This window comes from Gambusia affinis, linkage group LG09 (genome assembly GCF_019740435.1).
Source record: "Gambusia affinis linkage group LG09, SWU_Gaff_1.0, whole genome shotgun sequence".
In the NCBI taxonomy this organism is placed as follows: domain Eukaryota; kingdom Metazoa; phylum Chordata; class Actinopteri; order Cyprinodontiformes; family Poeciliidae; genus Gambusia; species Gambusia affinis.
Window position 1 is genome coordinate 315,316 of NC_057876.1, and position 16,882 is coordinate 332,197.

The 16,882-nt window shown below is 39.6% G+C and overlaps 1 protein-coding gene across 5 annotated transcripts in view; it reads right to left on the reverse strand.

Moving 5' to 3' along the window:
- Positions 1-16,882, reverse strand: part of rnf103 (ring finger protein 103) — a 55,597-nt gene that overhangs the window by 26,333 nt on the left and 12,382 nt on the right. For 3 of the 5 annotated variants that reach the window (XR_006371632.1, XM_044126801.1, XM_044126803.1), the window contains exon 3: positions 13,914-14,029. The exons of the other annotated variants lie outside the window; for them this stretch is intronic. Coding sequence is in view for 2 of the 3 variants with exons in the window: in XM_044126801.1 (XP_043982736.1) it covers positions 13,914-14,029 (116 nt within the window). In the remaining variant the exon portion in view is untranslated. The remainder of the gene's footprint in view (positions 1-13,913; positions 14,030-16,882) is intronic. 5 annotated transcript variants of the gene reach the window in all.

The window sequence follows — 16,882 nt, forward strand, 5'->3', positions numbered from 1 at the left end:
AGGTTGAAAGGTGAAATGTTAGTTGCTTGTAGTAAACATTTACTCTTATATTAAAACTGTAACTTGGATGTCAAGTAATTAGAATCATGGATTATTCTTAGTTTCTTTTTAGAAGACTTGTAGTAAGCTCACCTTAAGATACAACTGATGAATTATGGATATTATAACATTATAAGTTTTACTCTGAACTTGAAATGGTGGAAGGATGCAGCTGCCTGATAAAGATCAGAGGAAGGGCGTGAGGTGTGAATGGAGCAGATCTCGGGTTGCAGGTGTCACAAGTGCATTAGTTCAACCGCCCACGTGGAAAAAGAGACACGTGGAGAGTTGGGGCCTGGATGGGCCATCATGGGTTGCGTGCGCAGATGTTCTTTGTCTTGGAGAGAGAGAAAAGAAAGGTATAAAGCCACGAGACTGAAGGAACACGAGGTTCTTTCGTCTCCGGAGCTGAGGCTCAACACAAGAGCGGCAAGAAGACCAGCAGAGGATTACGCCGATGGAACCAAGGAAAGCGAGACTCACCTCACTCTGGATTAACAAGGCGAAGATCCACCGACCCACTGCCTTGGTTCCTCATTGGATTTCCCTACTCTGCACTCGACCCAGCGATCTCAAAATACATCGCACAGACTTGGGGAATTGAACAAAAGTCACAGGATCGATCAAGAGCTGTTCGGTTGGATATAACAGACAGTTCACCTTATTTCAATTCCGAGGAAGGATTTACTTTTTTAAAGATAAAGATTCCGATCAAGAGCTGTTCGGTTGGATATAACAGACAGTTCACCTTATTTCAATTCCGAGGAAGGATTTACTTTTTTAAAGATAAAGATTCCGATCAAGAGCTGTTCGGTTGGATATAACAGACAGTTCACCTTATTTCAATTCCGAGGAAGGATTTACTTTTTTAAAGATAAAGATTCCGATCAAGAGCTGTTCGGTTGGATATAACAGACAGTTCACCTTATTTCAATTCCGAGGAAGGATTTACTTTTTTAAAGATAAAGATTCCGATCAAGAGCTGTTCAGTTGGATATAACAGACAGTTCATTTTGTTTCATTTCCAAAAAAGGATTAATTTTTCACGGTCACAAGTGGAAGGATTCTAACCAAGGACTTCTGTTGCCGAGATCCAATTCCATCTGGGTAGGAGTCTGCTGCACCTCAAAGCCTTATTTGATAGAAAGATGACATTAGGAAATAGTTATTAGGAAATAGTTAAATTGATCTAAATTTTATTGATTTTCTTTGTATGTTAATCTCAAGTGAATTCTGTATGCCTGTCATTTACCCTGCTAAAGCTTGCTTAATAAATGCATATAATATAAAATTCTAATCAGGTTGTGGACCTTGAAATTAATTGAGTCATTTGAATCAAAGTTCTTCTATTTATAGTAAAACCAGTATACACGATTCTAGTAATGTGGTGGCTTCAGACTTTCCTTTGGTGAGTTTAAGATAATGGCCTTGGGACTTGATTTTTTTTAATCCTAGTCACTAAAGATTATCCAGCCGTTAACAAGTACTCGTTACATTTTAGAAAGAATACTGCCGTTAACAGAAGTGGTTATTTAAATTATGCAGTTGTGAGGGCTACTCAGCTGATTATTTATTAACTGAAGAAGGCCATAACTTCTGGACGAAGGTAGTGAGAGCTGGACGAATTTCTTTCGACACCAGTTTAAACAGATTATCTCTTATAGATCTTGATCAGGGTAAGACCCAGGTCTTAGAGATTTTCCGGACCTGTTATACAGAGAACTGGTCAGTAGTCAGCCCCGAGGAGTTGAGAGGAGAGGGCGAGGCTGGCTATTGCGTAGTAACAAACACCTCCTCCTTGTGTAGAAAAGTTCCCCAGAGCCTTGCTAATGACCAATTATTCTATTCAGGTGTGGTGCAGCAGAGGCACATCTAAAAGTTGCAGGACACCGGCTCTTGAGGACTGGAGTTTGACAATGTTTTAAGATGTATGGACATGGGCGGTTTCCTGTTTGGCTTGCCAGCATGCCAAGGTGCAACGGCACAGTAAGACTCCACTGGAGTACATTCCAGTTCCGCAACGGAAGTTTGAACATGTGCACGTGGACTTAGTGGGGCCGCTTCTACCTTCCAGAGATTTTACCTATCTCCTGACGATGGTGGACAGAACTACTTGGTGGCCGGAGGTAGTTCCGCTGTCAACCACTTCGCTTGATGTGGCTCGGGCATTTATCTCCTGCTGGGTGTTCCGGTTTGCCATTGGACTTAACCTCTGACAGAGGTCCCCAGTTTACTTCAGAGTTGTGGACGGCAGTGGCAGAGAACCTTGGGGTTAAACGCCACCATACTGCTGCCTACCATCTGCAGGCCAACGGTCAGTGTGAGAGGTTCCACCAAACAATGAAGGATGCATTGTGGGCCTCGTTGGTGGATAATAGTTGGATAGATCGCCTGCCTTGGGTTTTATTGGGCTTGCGTTCGGCTCCCAAAGAGGACCTGCAGTTTTCTTCAGCTGAGATGGTCCTGGGCCAGCCTTTGAGGGTACCAGGGGAATTTCTTCCGGATCCAGCAGTTTCAGTTGATTCCCAGGGGAGTAGAACAGTTCTAAATGGGGAATCTAGATCTTTTGCCCCGTTGGCAGCACATCACTGCCTTCCACAGGTGTTTGTGGACACCGGCCCTCGAGGACCAGGAGTGCCCACCCCTGACCTAATGTCTGTCGAGAATGTATTTATCCATCCTGACTCACCACTCACCACTTCAACCTCCTTATGATGGTCCATTCCGTGTTTTGGAGAGGGGACCTAAGGATTTTTTGGTGGAGTTGGGGGGTAATCAGGAGAGTATTTTGGTGGACCATTTGAAGCCAGCTCATGCGTTACCAGGGGACCCAGTTGAGTTGGCCCATTCACCTCACCGTGGTCATCCCCCGTTTCTTTACTCACTCTTCCGGGTCCTCCTCTTACAGCTGGTTTGTCCCCCTCAGGTGGACAGTTTGGTAGCAGTTGATCTGGAGAGTCACTTTCAATTTCAATCCCTGTTCCTGTGAAAAGAAGCTGTGGTGGTTGACTTATTAAACTCCCTATTTGTTACCGTTAAGTATTTCAATTGTTTTGTTTGTCGCTGCTGTTTAGTTTTTCCTTTGTGTGTTTTCTTTTATGTACTTTTGATGTTGTTTCACATGTTGTGTTTTTGTGTTTGTGACATTCTGTGTGTTCAAGTGGGGCCTATGATTTTTACAATGTATATATTTCATACCCAAATGTATACTTTTATTGTGAAGGGGAGAACGTGAGGTGAGAAGACACTCCTACATTCTATTTTTGGTTTTAATCATAAGAATAAAATAAGACTCAAATTATTTTTTCTGCTTTTTATGCTGACTTCCACGATCAAATGTTTTTGAATAAACATCCATGTTTAATAAGCACATGATAGTCTCCACACATCACCTCCGATGTCCACTGGATTTTCAGTTGCGTCATCTCAGCTGTTTGGGATTCCTCTCCGTACTTGCGTCACAGTGTTGTCTGATTGGCTACTTGTCACATTCAACAGGTTGCGTTCTCGCTCGCAGTTAGGGAAACCAGTGCAAAATTTTTTAAATTGTGCCATGTTAATTAGGTTTTAGCTTACACACCAACATGCAGAAGCCTTATCTGACGATTAACACCTCACCCCCCTCTGGACCGCAGTAAAACAGCCAAGTCTTGACCGGTCCACGGTGATAAAAAGGTTGGGGACCACTGAATTAGAAGATACAGTACAAAGGAACTTGGGTAGTAAACATACTTAAATTATTAAAGAAAACTCAAGTTTGATATGTAATAGGTGTAAGTGTGTATATATATATATATATATAACAAATTTTGCTGAGCGATTCATTGTCTCAAAAATTATTGCAATAAACGATAATATTGTTTGAAGACCTTTTTACACTGATTTAATGGAAATGACGTAATAATGCATGCAGTTTCCTGCCAAAGACAGGTACACTTTATTTTCAAAAGAACATTTAACAATGGAACTGATAAAATTAAAAAAACAACCAAAAACAAAAATAAAATGGATTCTCAGTCTCCATTAACAAAAATGTACTAGTATAAAATCATCAAAGTGTAAATAAATACTGCATTCAATCAAGAGTGTAGATTATGAAGTCTGTATTTTATATTGCCCTTCAGTCATCATTAGATTTAAATAGAGAAGATGGGCACATTGACTACCTGATGCAATAATTCACACTACACATTAGTTCACACGTACATTTTTCTCCTTACGACAATCTTAGAACATTGGCCGTTCTAAGATTGTCGCTTGAAATTTCGTAACAAATCATCCTGTAGTGTGTCTTAAGTTACGGTAGATTTTTGTGGCCTCTCCGATCTAAATCAGGGGTTTTCTCGGACTGGGAGCGTTAATGCAGCCTGTTGAATGTGACAGGTAGCCAATCAGAAAGCCTCCGTGCTTTCTGAGGGGAAATTACAGAGGGGAATCCCAAATAGCTGACACCGCGCAACCCGAAGTCCAGCGGACTTTGCAGATGATATGCGGAAACAACATTAATGTTTATAAAACATTTCGGGCAAAGAATATAGAAATGACGAGGGGAAGAGTGGGAGTGAAATTGGTACGCAGCTGTTCTTCATTAACGTGACATAAATAGGTTATAATAATTTTCATTCAGTCAGGACTGACACTAGCCATGTGAATTACAGGTAGATTGTAGTAAAGCAATGATTAATTCCTGTACTCAGTACACTGTGTCCAAACTTTTGGTCTGTATCATTTAGTCTTTATACTGTTTTTTCATGACCATAAGGCGCACCGTACTAAAAGGGGCAGTCTCAGTTTTTGTGTGCCATTACTGTATTTAACACACACAAAAGGCACACCTGATTATAGGGCGTGGGTTTTGTAGGAGCGGAAGATGACCAGCTTTTCATTATAATCCGCTGGAAGTTTCTGCGCTACCGTAGTCCTGGTCCGGATGGAAAAATGGCACCGTTTTATGAAACGAAAGCACCAAGACGGACCTCCTTGGAAATGTTCAATTTTTATTTCTTCTGCTAGCGTTACTGCTTTTAGTCGAATGGTGACCATCGAAATGCTTCTCCCACCTGTTCTTTGCTCGATGATCCACTGCTCGAATCTTTCCTCCAACTCAGGCCACCTCGCCTTATTTCTGCGGAAGCTCAGCTGCGTCTTCTTTTCAGGGTTGTTAAAACAACGATGTTCTACATAACGCACATACTCCACACTTCCCCCTTTAACGTTCTCATGGTGTTCTCTACTACGTCCGCCTTACAACAACACCACCACACACAGGGCGCACTGCACTATAGGGTGTGCAGCACATTTTGAAGAAAATCTAAGACTTTTATGTGCGCCTTATAGTCGTGAAAATACGGTAAATAAACCATGGATGTTATTGTTTACATAAGGACATTTTTTTAGATATTAATTTCGTGCTATGGTCTACAGCAAAGGGAAAAACCGTTAAAGTACAACTCAAAACCACGTCTGTAATGGAGCAGCTACGCAGCCACTCATTGCCATAGCAACTGACAATCCTTCCCCCCGCCGCCGCCCCCCCCCCAAAAAAAACCCACTCATATTTCCCACACAAAGAGCAGAACATTCAGTCTGTTGTATGGTTTTAGGCTTAATGTTTATTTTGCGATTATTAAGTGATTGCTGTGGTAAGAGGAGAAAACTATAAATATATCGCTGCACTTGACTTTATTATATGCTACTGTTTGAAGCTCGCTGTTACTGTCTTACTCTGTAGTTGTAGAGTCACAATGTCTGGGATCATGAGCGCCCCCTGCCATGAGGCAAGAGAACTGCCTGCCTCACCTCGAATCAGTTCTCTGCTATTTCTGGTCGCTCCTCAGCACATGAAACACGTTACACACACGGTTGGTGACAAAAAACACTGCATATTATATACATAGGATAAATTATGGAAAATCAGTTCATACATTAAACGTTCTTTAGCCATTTTATTGGCGACGCAGACAGGAAGAACATGCTCTCATAGAATGGCAGCCAGTGAAGTGAGCAAGAGGTTTATCATTTGTTGATCAACCCAGGTGAGGCTCAGCTCGCTGCTGCCTCACCAGTTGCGCTTCCAAGCATTTGAATGGGAAAATGCGAAAATTCAGCGATTTTGAAGAAAAAAGTCAGAATTTGTTAAGTTAAATGAAAAATAGGTACTTTATACTAGTACAAACCACAGAGTGAAAAAGCAATATAAATTATTTTATCATTATATGTCATTTTTCTATAACATTTCTATGTAAGTGACCTGCCTCCCCTGACCGCACATCACACTTATCTATATATATATATATACACACACGTACTTCGCAAGGAGATTGAAGATGTAGTAAATTCTTAAATCCATAATTCTTATTGCACATCATGCTCCTTAGTTTTTTCATCTTATTTTTTTTAAGTAAATTACACCAAACAATGGAGGCTTAAAATTTCAGTATTGGGTGATAACATATTTATTCATTTAATAAAGGACAAAATGTACAAATATTTTTAATTAAATATGTGTATAGCTCAATCCAAATATGGGAAGCTTTTAAGGCTACATTCAGGGCGGAATGGATAATCAGTTGCTCAACAGCTTAAAACCAAGACTATAATGAAAAAAAATGTAGAAGGATGAACGTATCGTAAGCTTCACAAGGGACATATGAGGGTGCCAGACAATCAAGTATTAAAGGATGCCTGCCCCTGTGTAGAGGACAGCTAGAAGAAATACTGGACAAAGAAATATTATTTGCTCTACTTAAGTTAAGAAGAAAATATTTTGAGACAGAAGGACTAGAAAAAATTAATTTATGCTCTAAAAATTACAATGAGAAACTATACAAATCTGACGTGTACCCTGATTAAAACACCCTCAACACACAATCAGTCATTCACATGCTGATGGTGGCAGGCTACTGGACTGTAGCCACAGCTACCTCAGGATAACCTGACAGAGGTCAGGCTGTCATGCACCGGCATGAAATGGAAAATTTTGTAATGCACTCTTCACCCCTCTACTGCTTTAGGTTATCTGCGTAGTCTTATTATGAAATTGGTCAAAGCTCCTTTCACATCTACCTCTACAGTGTCATAACAGCAGGGGAAAGGTCCTTGATGGGGCACTCCTGATCCTGGAGGGCCAGTATCCTGCAACTCTTAGATGTCTCCCTGGTCCAACACACCTGACTCCAATAGCTGAATCATCTCCCAAGTGCAGTCAGGTTCTCCAGAGTCCTGACAATGACCTCATTATTTGGACAGAAGAGGAAATACTTCGGGGCTGAAGAAGACGGTGATGCAATCGCGGAGCTGTCTGAGAGCTGTCAACGATCAGCTGATTCTACGCTTGGGTTCGGAGGGGTGCGGTCAGCAGAACAGCAAATCGATATTGATGGTTAAAAAGTTAAAATTAAGAACTGAAAGAGAGGAGGATGAGGATAAAGAAATAAGATTATCTCGGACTAATGGAAATTGGCATCGAGGAAATGTTCAAGATGCAGTTGGGAAAACCCGTGGATTGGTAAAAGAACTTTGGACAAAGACTACGGCAGGTAGACACAGCTGTGTTGTGAATGGACCAGAGTGGGAAAATAGTTTAGATAATGAGAGTGACAGGAGCAGTGAAACATCGAGTAGTGAAAGGATGAGTCCAAACAGAGACAATTCTTCAGTGAAGGCAGGTATGGGAAAGAGGGGAAGAGTGGTGAAAAACTGGGATGAGTCTGAAGAAGAAATGGAGGGAGAAATAAGGGAGTTCTGCGACAGACTGGCGACCTGTCCAGGGTGTACCCCGCCTCTTGCCCGGGACGCAGCTGGAGATAGGCACCAGCAACTCTCCCGACCCCATTAGGGAAGAAGGGTGTTCAGATAATGGATGGATGGATGGATGGAAATAAAGGAGTTCAAAGTAATTGTTAGAGTTAACGAGGAGAAGGGATTGCAAACGATCAGTCCAGTCAAACTATCCACGATTCTGAAGAATCAAGTGGGGGACATTACAAATGCAAAAGTTCTAAGAGATGGAAACTTAATAATAAGTTGTAATACGGAAGAACAAAAAGACAGAGCATGTCGGATGAAAGAAGTGGGAAAATACAAAGTGACAAACGTGAGTCTGATACAAGAAGGAAGTAAATGGAGGAAGGGAGTGATTTGGGGGATCTTGATTGAGGTTTCAATTGAGGAAATAAAATCAAATCTCAGAGGAGGAAGAGTTGAAGATGTAAGAAGGCTTCAGACCTTTAAAAATGGAGAAAAAATGAATAGTGAAAGTCTTTTGATAGAGTTTGATGAAGAAAGACTTCCAGAGAGAGTCTATTTAGGATATTTGACCTACAATGTAAGAGAGTATGTCCCACGACCAATTAGATGCTTTAAATGTCAAAAATTTGGCCATACAGCACAGACATGTAAAGGAAAAAGAAGATGTGCACGATGTGGAGAGGATCATGAATATGAACAGTGCAATAAGAGCAGGCAGCCAAAATGTTGTAATTGTGGTGGCAGCCACAGTGCGGCATATGGGGGCTGTGAAGTGATGAAGAGGGAGCTGCAGGTTCAACAAATTAGAGTACGCAACAAACTATCTTATGCAGAGGCTGTTAAAGTGGTAACGCAAAGAACAGATGTTGGGGTGGAAAACAGGATGGATACAGAGGTAAACCAAAATAGAAAATAAAGTGTATGTGGATTTAAAAAAGCTAGTGATATTTATTGCAGGGGTAATAAATGCAACTATGGAAATTAAGTCAAAATCTGAAAGAATTCAAGTAATTGTGAAAGCAGCAGCAAATCATCTTAATATTAATGAATTGACATGGGAGGAAGTAGGGATGATCTTAGTGCTCAGGCCAGTCAGGAGGCAGCATGGATAGGATAGTAACACAATGGTCTTACTTCTTATACGGAATGGAAAAAGTTTCATATCAAATGGACAGAAATTAAAGCATTTTATTGATAAATTAGAAGAAGCTCCTGAGGTTATTTGTATTCAAGAAACATGGTTAAAACCCCAATTAGAATTTAAAATCTTAAATTATTCTGCTATTAGATTTGATCAGATTGAAGGTAATGGTGGGTGATGTGCCATTTTTATTAGGGAGGGGCTGCTGTTTAGAGTGGTTAAGAAAGGGAAAGAATATGAGTTTGCAATTGTAGAGATTTGGATAAATGCAGATCCATTTATTATAATAAATTATTACAATCCATGTAAAAATTAGAGTTGGATAAATTAAAAGAAATTCAGGGACAAAACAGAAATAAAGTTATTTGGTGTGCAGATTTTAATGTCCATAGCAATTTAAGGGGAAGGCAGGAAACTGATATAAATGGAGAGATTGTACAACAGCTGTTGGAAGATAATCAATTAGTGTGTATGACTGATGGGAGGGGAACAAGAATAGATGTGCATACAGGAAAGTGTTCATCTATAGATTTAACTCTGGTGTCCAGAGATTTAGCTGGATTATGTGAGTGGGAACTGGAGCAAGAAACAACAATAGGTAGTGATCATTTTCCAATTTTTTGTAAAATCCTCATTTCTAAAGAGAAGAGGGTGGTAGGAAGGCAGGAAAGATGGATATTTGGTAAGGCAAAATGGAATATATTTAAATATACATGTGAGAAATTCATGGATGAAGTCAATTTAAATTCAGATATAGAAAATATAGAGGGAAAGATTAGGGAAGTTATATTGAAAATAGCAAAGATAATTCCTGTAAGTAAAAGTAAGAGCAGAAAGAAAGGGGTTTCTTGGTGGACACAAGAGTGCAGTGAAGCAACGAGGAAGAAAAATAAAAAAGAAAAATAAAAAATAAAAAATTCGAGCTTTTAGAATATTGAAAATAACACATAATTTTAAAAATTTAATTGAATATAAAAAAGATCAAGCAGAAGCAAAGAACGTTAGTAAGAAAGCAAAGAAGACAAAATGGAGAGAATTTTGTGATTCAATAGGCAGAACAACTCCTATAGCTAATGTTTGGGAAATGATTAAGAAAATGAGGGGAAACATACAGGAGAGAACAAAACCAAATCTAAAACATGAAGAAGAAACAGCAGTAGCAAATGAATGGAAAGTTGAAGTAATGGCAAGAACATTTGCAAAGATCCATAGTTCAGATAATTTAACAGAACAGGAGAAATTTAGGAGGGAGCAGAGAAGAAGGGCAATTGAGTTTATTTTAGAAGGTGGAACAACTCCAGGTAATGTTATGGATGTTTCTTTTACTATGCAAGAAATGAAAAGAGCAATATCTAGAACAGGATTAACAGCACCAGGAAAAGATCAGATATGCTATATTATGTTAAAACACCTAGGGAATCAAGCTGAAGGAAAACTTTTTGATTTATATAATAAGATCTGGAAAGAAAGAAGATTACCTTCTAATTGGAAGGAAGCAATTATTGTGCCAATTATTAAACTGGGAAAGGATCCAACAAACCCTTCTAGTTAGAGACCAATTGCTCTTACTTCATGTTTAGGAAAGATTATGGAAAGAATGATAATGGAAAGGATTACATATTATGTAGAAAGTAAAGGATTTTTGTCTTCATGTCAAAGTGGATTCAGAAGAGGAAGAAGTACAATGGATCCAGTTGTGTGTTTGGAGTCAGATATTAGAAAAGCTCAAATTAATAGGGAAGTAGTAGTAGCAGTATTTTTTGATATTGAGAAAGCATATGACATGGTATGGAAGGATGGCTTGCTTATAAAGTTATATAAAATGGGGATTACAGGAAGGGTTTATAATTGGATTAAAGATTTTTTTGTTGAATAGAGTTATACAGGTACAGATGGGAGTAACAAGATCTAATAAATATTAAATTGATAATGGAACCCCACAGGGAAGTATTATCAGTCCTTTATTGTTTTCAATCATGATTAATGATGTTTTTACAGAAGTAGATCAGGATGTCATGCAGTCATTATTTGCTGATGACGGAGCTTTGTGGAGAAAAGGGAAAAATGTAAGAATAGTGTATGAGAAAATACAGAATGCTATTAAATCTGTTGAAAATGGGCTTATAACTGGGGAGTTAAATTCTCAGTAAGTAAAATAAAGACTGTTGTATTCAGTAGGAAGAAAACTGAGGAAATTGATTTTAAAATGTATGGAGGGAAAATAGAAAAAGGAAGTAAATTTTGTTTTTTAGGAATCATGTTTGATTTCAAGCTTTTATGGGGTGATCATGTAAAGTATATTGAAGGGAAATGTAAAAAAAGTTATAAATATAATGAGGTGTTTAACAGGATTAGATTGGGGCGCAAATAAAATTAATTTAAAAAAGATTTATATTGCTTTGATTAGATCAGTGTTGGATTATAGGTGTGTAGTTTACAGGCAGGCTGTGAAAACAGTCATTAGTAAGTTAGAAGTAATTCAGAATCAAGCTTTGAGATTATGCTGTGGAGCGTTGAAGACATCTCCATCTTTGGCAGTGCAGGTAGAAATGGGAGAGATTTCTTTATATTTAAGACATAAGCAAATTATCCTGAATTATTGGGTGAGTTTGTAGGAACATAAGGAGGAGAATAGTCCAGCAGTAAGAATCCTGAGACTTTGCTGGGAGAGTGGAAAAGCTAAAATAGATTGTTTTGCATGGGCAGCAGATAAATCCGCTAGAGAAATGAGGATACAGGGAAAGAGATACTGTGCTGTGGTGCCTTATCCAATTACACCTTTTTGGTTGTTTCCATATGTGACTGATGATTTAAAAGTTTATAACAAAATGCAGGTTAATAAAGATAATAACTGGGTAAGTTTTATAAATGACAGAATTAGGAATATGTATAAATCCTTCATAATTGTGTATACAGATGGTTCAAAAGATTTAGTTTCAAATAAAGCAGGATTTGCTTATGCTATTCCTGATCTAGATATATTTATGAAACAAAGAACATCTGACCATTCAGCTGTATATACAGTGGAAATGTTAGCAATACTGATGGCCTTACAGTGGGTAGAGCAAAATAAAATAGGAAAAGTTCTTTTATGTTCAGTTTCATTATCAGCACTAATGTCTATTTTAAATATTTCATCTGAAAGTCGTATGGAGTTGGTATATGAAATTTATGAAGTTATATTTAGAATGACACAAACTCAAATAGAGATTAGGTTTATGTGGATTCCAGCTCATAAAAATATAGAAGGGAATGAAATGGCAGATCATTTAGCTAAGGGTGACCAAACGTCCATATTTCCCGGGACATGTCCGTATTTCACATCCTGTCCCGGGTGTCCCGGGTTTTTTTTAGAAAGTGAGGAAATGTCCTGTTTTTTAAATTACCTTCATTGGACCTTTAAATTTACAGGCACTAGGGCACTGCGCACGGCGCTGCGTGTGACGTAATCCCTGAGCTGCGTCAGTGCGGGCAGCCCTGTTCTTAATCAGAAGATAGATAGCGTGGCTGTCAGTACGCCAACAACATGCCAAAGTGATATTCCATTATTAGATTGGGGGGAGATGCTCTGGTCCACACTCCAGCACAGTAGATGGCAATAATACATCTAAACGTTAGATGTCACCCGCCAATAAAAAAAATCACAAAGAAGAAGAAGAAAAGACCTTATTATTTGACTCAGGTGTGTTGAAGTAGAGATACATCTAAAAGCTGCAGGACACTGGCCCTTGAGGACCAGGAGTGCCCACCCCTTATCTAAAGGCCCTTTTCCACTAGACCAGTGTTTCTCAATTCCGGTCCTCACGCCCCCCTGCTCTGCATGTTTTAGGCGTTTCCCTTCTGCCACACACCTGGATTGAATCTGTAGGTGATTAACAGGCTTCTGCAGCACTTGATGGTCATGCAATCATATGAATCAGCTGCTCTGGAGTAGAGGTACATCTAAAACATGCAAAGCAGGGGGGCCTGAGGACTGGAATTGAGAAGTGCTGCACTAGACTGACTGTAATCGATACGGTCGTGGTCTGCCTTGGTGTGGTTCAGGTACAGAGCTTTTCCATTTATATAGTCTGTTCCTCATTGTTGTGGCCGGGCCATGAGCCCAGCAGCTGTGTTCAATTTTCCTCTGACGTCAGCAGCAACAATGGAGAACCTCGAGGTTGTAGTTCTGGACTCAAATAAGACCAGATTGTCATGATTCCAGCCCTTCAGCTCTACCTTGACTGTGCTGATTACTCATTACCCTCACCTGCTCTGTGCTGCTCCTTATTTAAACAGCTGCTTGTTACCAGCTAAGTGTGAGATCATCTGTTGCCACTGTCAGAGCTTTCAAGCCTTGTCTCAAGTGCCAAAGAGTTTTCTGATCCTGCCTGTTTTTTGACCACAGATCTTTGCCTAATCCTTCTGCTGTTTCTGACCCTGCCTGTTCCTGAGCCTGCCTCCTGTCTGCTGGATTTTCATTGCCTGAGACGCTCCTGTGCATGACCCCAGACCGTTTCACGACTCAGCCTCTGGTTGGTGGATTTTATCCCTGTCTTCCGTTTGTCCCCTGAACCCCCTTCGGACATCCCCATTGTCCATTCACCCAATCCTCCCCCAGCTGGACTCCTGACCCCTGTGGATCCCCCATCCCTGACCCACCAGTGTGACCACACCCTTCTATACCATTATTTTATAATAAAACGTTTGGTGAAACTTCCTCTTGTTTTGGGTTTGGGTTGATTTTGTTTTTAACGTTACACAGATATTTCATTTTGTCATAGAAATTCATTGCTGACCCAAACATAATGATAAAGATCAGTTGATGGTGATTCTCTATAGGCCATTCAATCCTCTGTAGTTGCTTTGCATCTTTTCCATGACAAGAAACTTTTCAAAAACACTTCAAAGCTATAACCACTTTAACAGAGCATCAATCTATACAACTTGATTGTGTACAGATAGTTTAAAAAGAACATTTTGGGATGAACTAGCCAATTCCTACCTAAAGTCAGTGGAGCAGTTAAAGGTTCCAGTTCTGATTCCAAACTGAGACAGCTTCAGCACCATTTTGCCCCAGTTTGTTTGACTGAGCACAGCTTCCTGGTCCTGGGCTACAACCTGCAAGTATACACATGGACATGATGATGTCACAGTGAAAATTAGCATATGTAAAGACAGACAGTTGTTTCATAGGGAAAAAAAAACAATAGTGTCCCTTTTTATCCATAATGAGTTTGAACACATTTTTCTCCACTAAACCAAACCAAACTTTGAATAAACACATCTTATATATATATATATATATATATACATATATATATATATACATATATATATATATATATATATATATATATATATAAATATATATATATATATGCGCGTGTGTGTGTGGGACCGGCCCTAAACATAAGAAAACTTGCTTAGTTTGTTTATGGCCCCCTAAGTGGAGCATTTTTTTCCCAGTAATTTCTGTTATTATATTAAAATCACACAATTTTACTATGAAACGAGTTTTTACAATTATATATATTTAATAATGTATGTAGAAATCATTATTTTATGGATAAAAAAAAATAAATAAAAAATTGCTCTTGGGGCCCCTGGTGCCCGCGGTAGGTACTGCGTGGTTCGTTGGTAACATGAGCAGCCGTGCCATGTGCAATACTCATCCAAACGTTAAAAGCTCCAGTCAGAAGTTAAGTAAGCAAAACAATATCACAAAAATGGACTTATCCTTCAGGGAGGGAGAAAAGAAAGCAGAAAAATAGAAAAAAGCCAAGATAAAGGTTTGTTTTAATGTGCCTAGGTAGTCGAATGAAATGTAAAATATTTGTAAAGCTGGTAATAGAAAATTAGTTTGAACAGTCCAGTTCAACAGCCTAACATTTATAGAGTCTTTGTGTGAAACTGAGTTTAAACTTTAAATGAGTTCTCATGGTTGGCTCTGTATATTTCTGAGGTATTTTTGGCTTCAAAACGTTGTGTTTGATAACATTTGATAAGAATAATTAAAACTTCTCAATGTTTTATATTGTCTAGCAAAATGTTTTTACGTCAGGCTACAGAGCTGTTACCTCAATGATTGACTCTATGCTGTGGTTGGGGATTTGTTGTTTGCTGCTGAGCATAATCGTTTTGTGGCTAAAACAAACATTATTTTTATATCAACTTCTAAGTTATGTGAAACTTCTGTTAAAATCATTTGAGGGAACAGAAAATCAGTCCAGTACCAATCCACATTCTCAGGGGAGAAAGACTCACCTGATATAAATTACATTTTTAGCTGTTGGAGGAACGCTTAAGATAAATTTATTATCTTATGTTAACCGGTTGAGCTGCACAGTGGTGCAGTTGGTAGAGCTGTTGCCTTGCAGCAAGAAGGTCCTGGGTTTGATTCCCAGCTCGGGGTTTTTCTGCATGGAGTTTCCGTGTTCTCCCTGTACATGGCGGGTTCTCTCTGGGTTCTCCGGCTTCCTCCCACACTCCATATGTTTTTGGACTGTGTTTAATTGGTGGTTAATTTAGAGAGACCAACAGGTTAATTGGTCTCTCTAAATTCTCCCTAGGTGTGAGTGTGTGTGAATGGTTGTTTGTCTTGTATGTATCTGTGTTGCCCTGCGGCAGACTGGCGACCTGTCCAGGGTGACCCCACCTCTCGCCCAAAACGTAGCTGGAGATAGGCACCGGCAACCCTCCCAACCCCTCTAGGGGACAAGGGTGACCAGAAAATGGATGGATGGATGGATGGATGGATGGATGTTAACCGGTTCATCCCCCTCATGCCAGGCAGGTTGATGCCTCAGCATTGTGGAAGTGCTCCTGTTACAGTAAGACAAAACTTAGGAGCAAGTCCTATATTTTTCACCTGCAATATAAATAAAATATCCTATGGAAAGGAATTTGAATAATCTGAAAGAAAAATGTGCAAAACCGGAAATGAGAACGGAAAAATTATTTTCTATTATAAGATCAAAATGATCTCACAAGGGAGAAAACTTCCTTTTCCTTAGTTGATCCATGCAAGTAGTCAAATATGAACTACAAACCAATGGAAAGCAAAGAACACAAAGTATCTCCATCCAACAAAACCCACAAATGTGTCAACACAGTTTCTCTCTCATCAATACAATTTGGCGTGGTCACATCCAAACAGCACGGGAACTGTATCGGTCACGTGGTCTTCTTTAAAGATACACGCACCGACATGGGGTTTCATCTTGTTTGCTCAGCACATGTGCCGAGGTTTCGGTGTCGTCTGGCCCATCATCAGAAGGAGTGTCAGACCACTGCTAATCTACTCACTAAGACCTGGCTGTCCCTCTAAACAAGCCACCTGGGAGACACACACCAAACATGTGGAAGAAGGAGCTCTGGTCAGATGAAACCAAAATCAAACTTTTTGGCCACAATGCAAAACAATATGTTTACCGTAAGAGCAACATAGCTCATCACCCTGAACACACCATCCCCCACTGTCAAACACAGCGGTGGCAGCATCATGTTTTGGGCCTGCTTTTCTTCAGCAGGGACAGGGAAGATGGTTAAAGTTGATGGGAAGACGGATGGAGTCAAATACAGAACCATTCAGGAAGAAAACCTGTTGGAGTCTACAAAAGACCTGAGACTGGGACGGAGATTTACCTTCCAACAAGACAATGATCCCAAACATAAAGCAAAATCTACAATGGAATGGTTCACAAATAAACGTTAGAGTGGATTCTAACACCTGTAATGGTGCTGGACTGGATCTGATCGGTGTGTGTGCACTGATCAGATGCACACACACAGATCTGCTCAGTGCTTTCCTTGTTTGGCTTCTAAGTTTAGGTGGACGGCCTTGTTTTTGTAGTGCCATAATTTATGCATTCCTGGATGATGGCTTGAACAACACTCCATAAGATGTTTGGAAATTTTTTATGGCCTAAGGCTGGTTTAAACCTTTCCACAACTTCATCCTTGACCCATCTG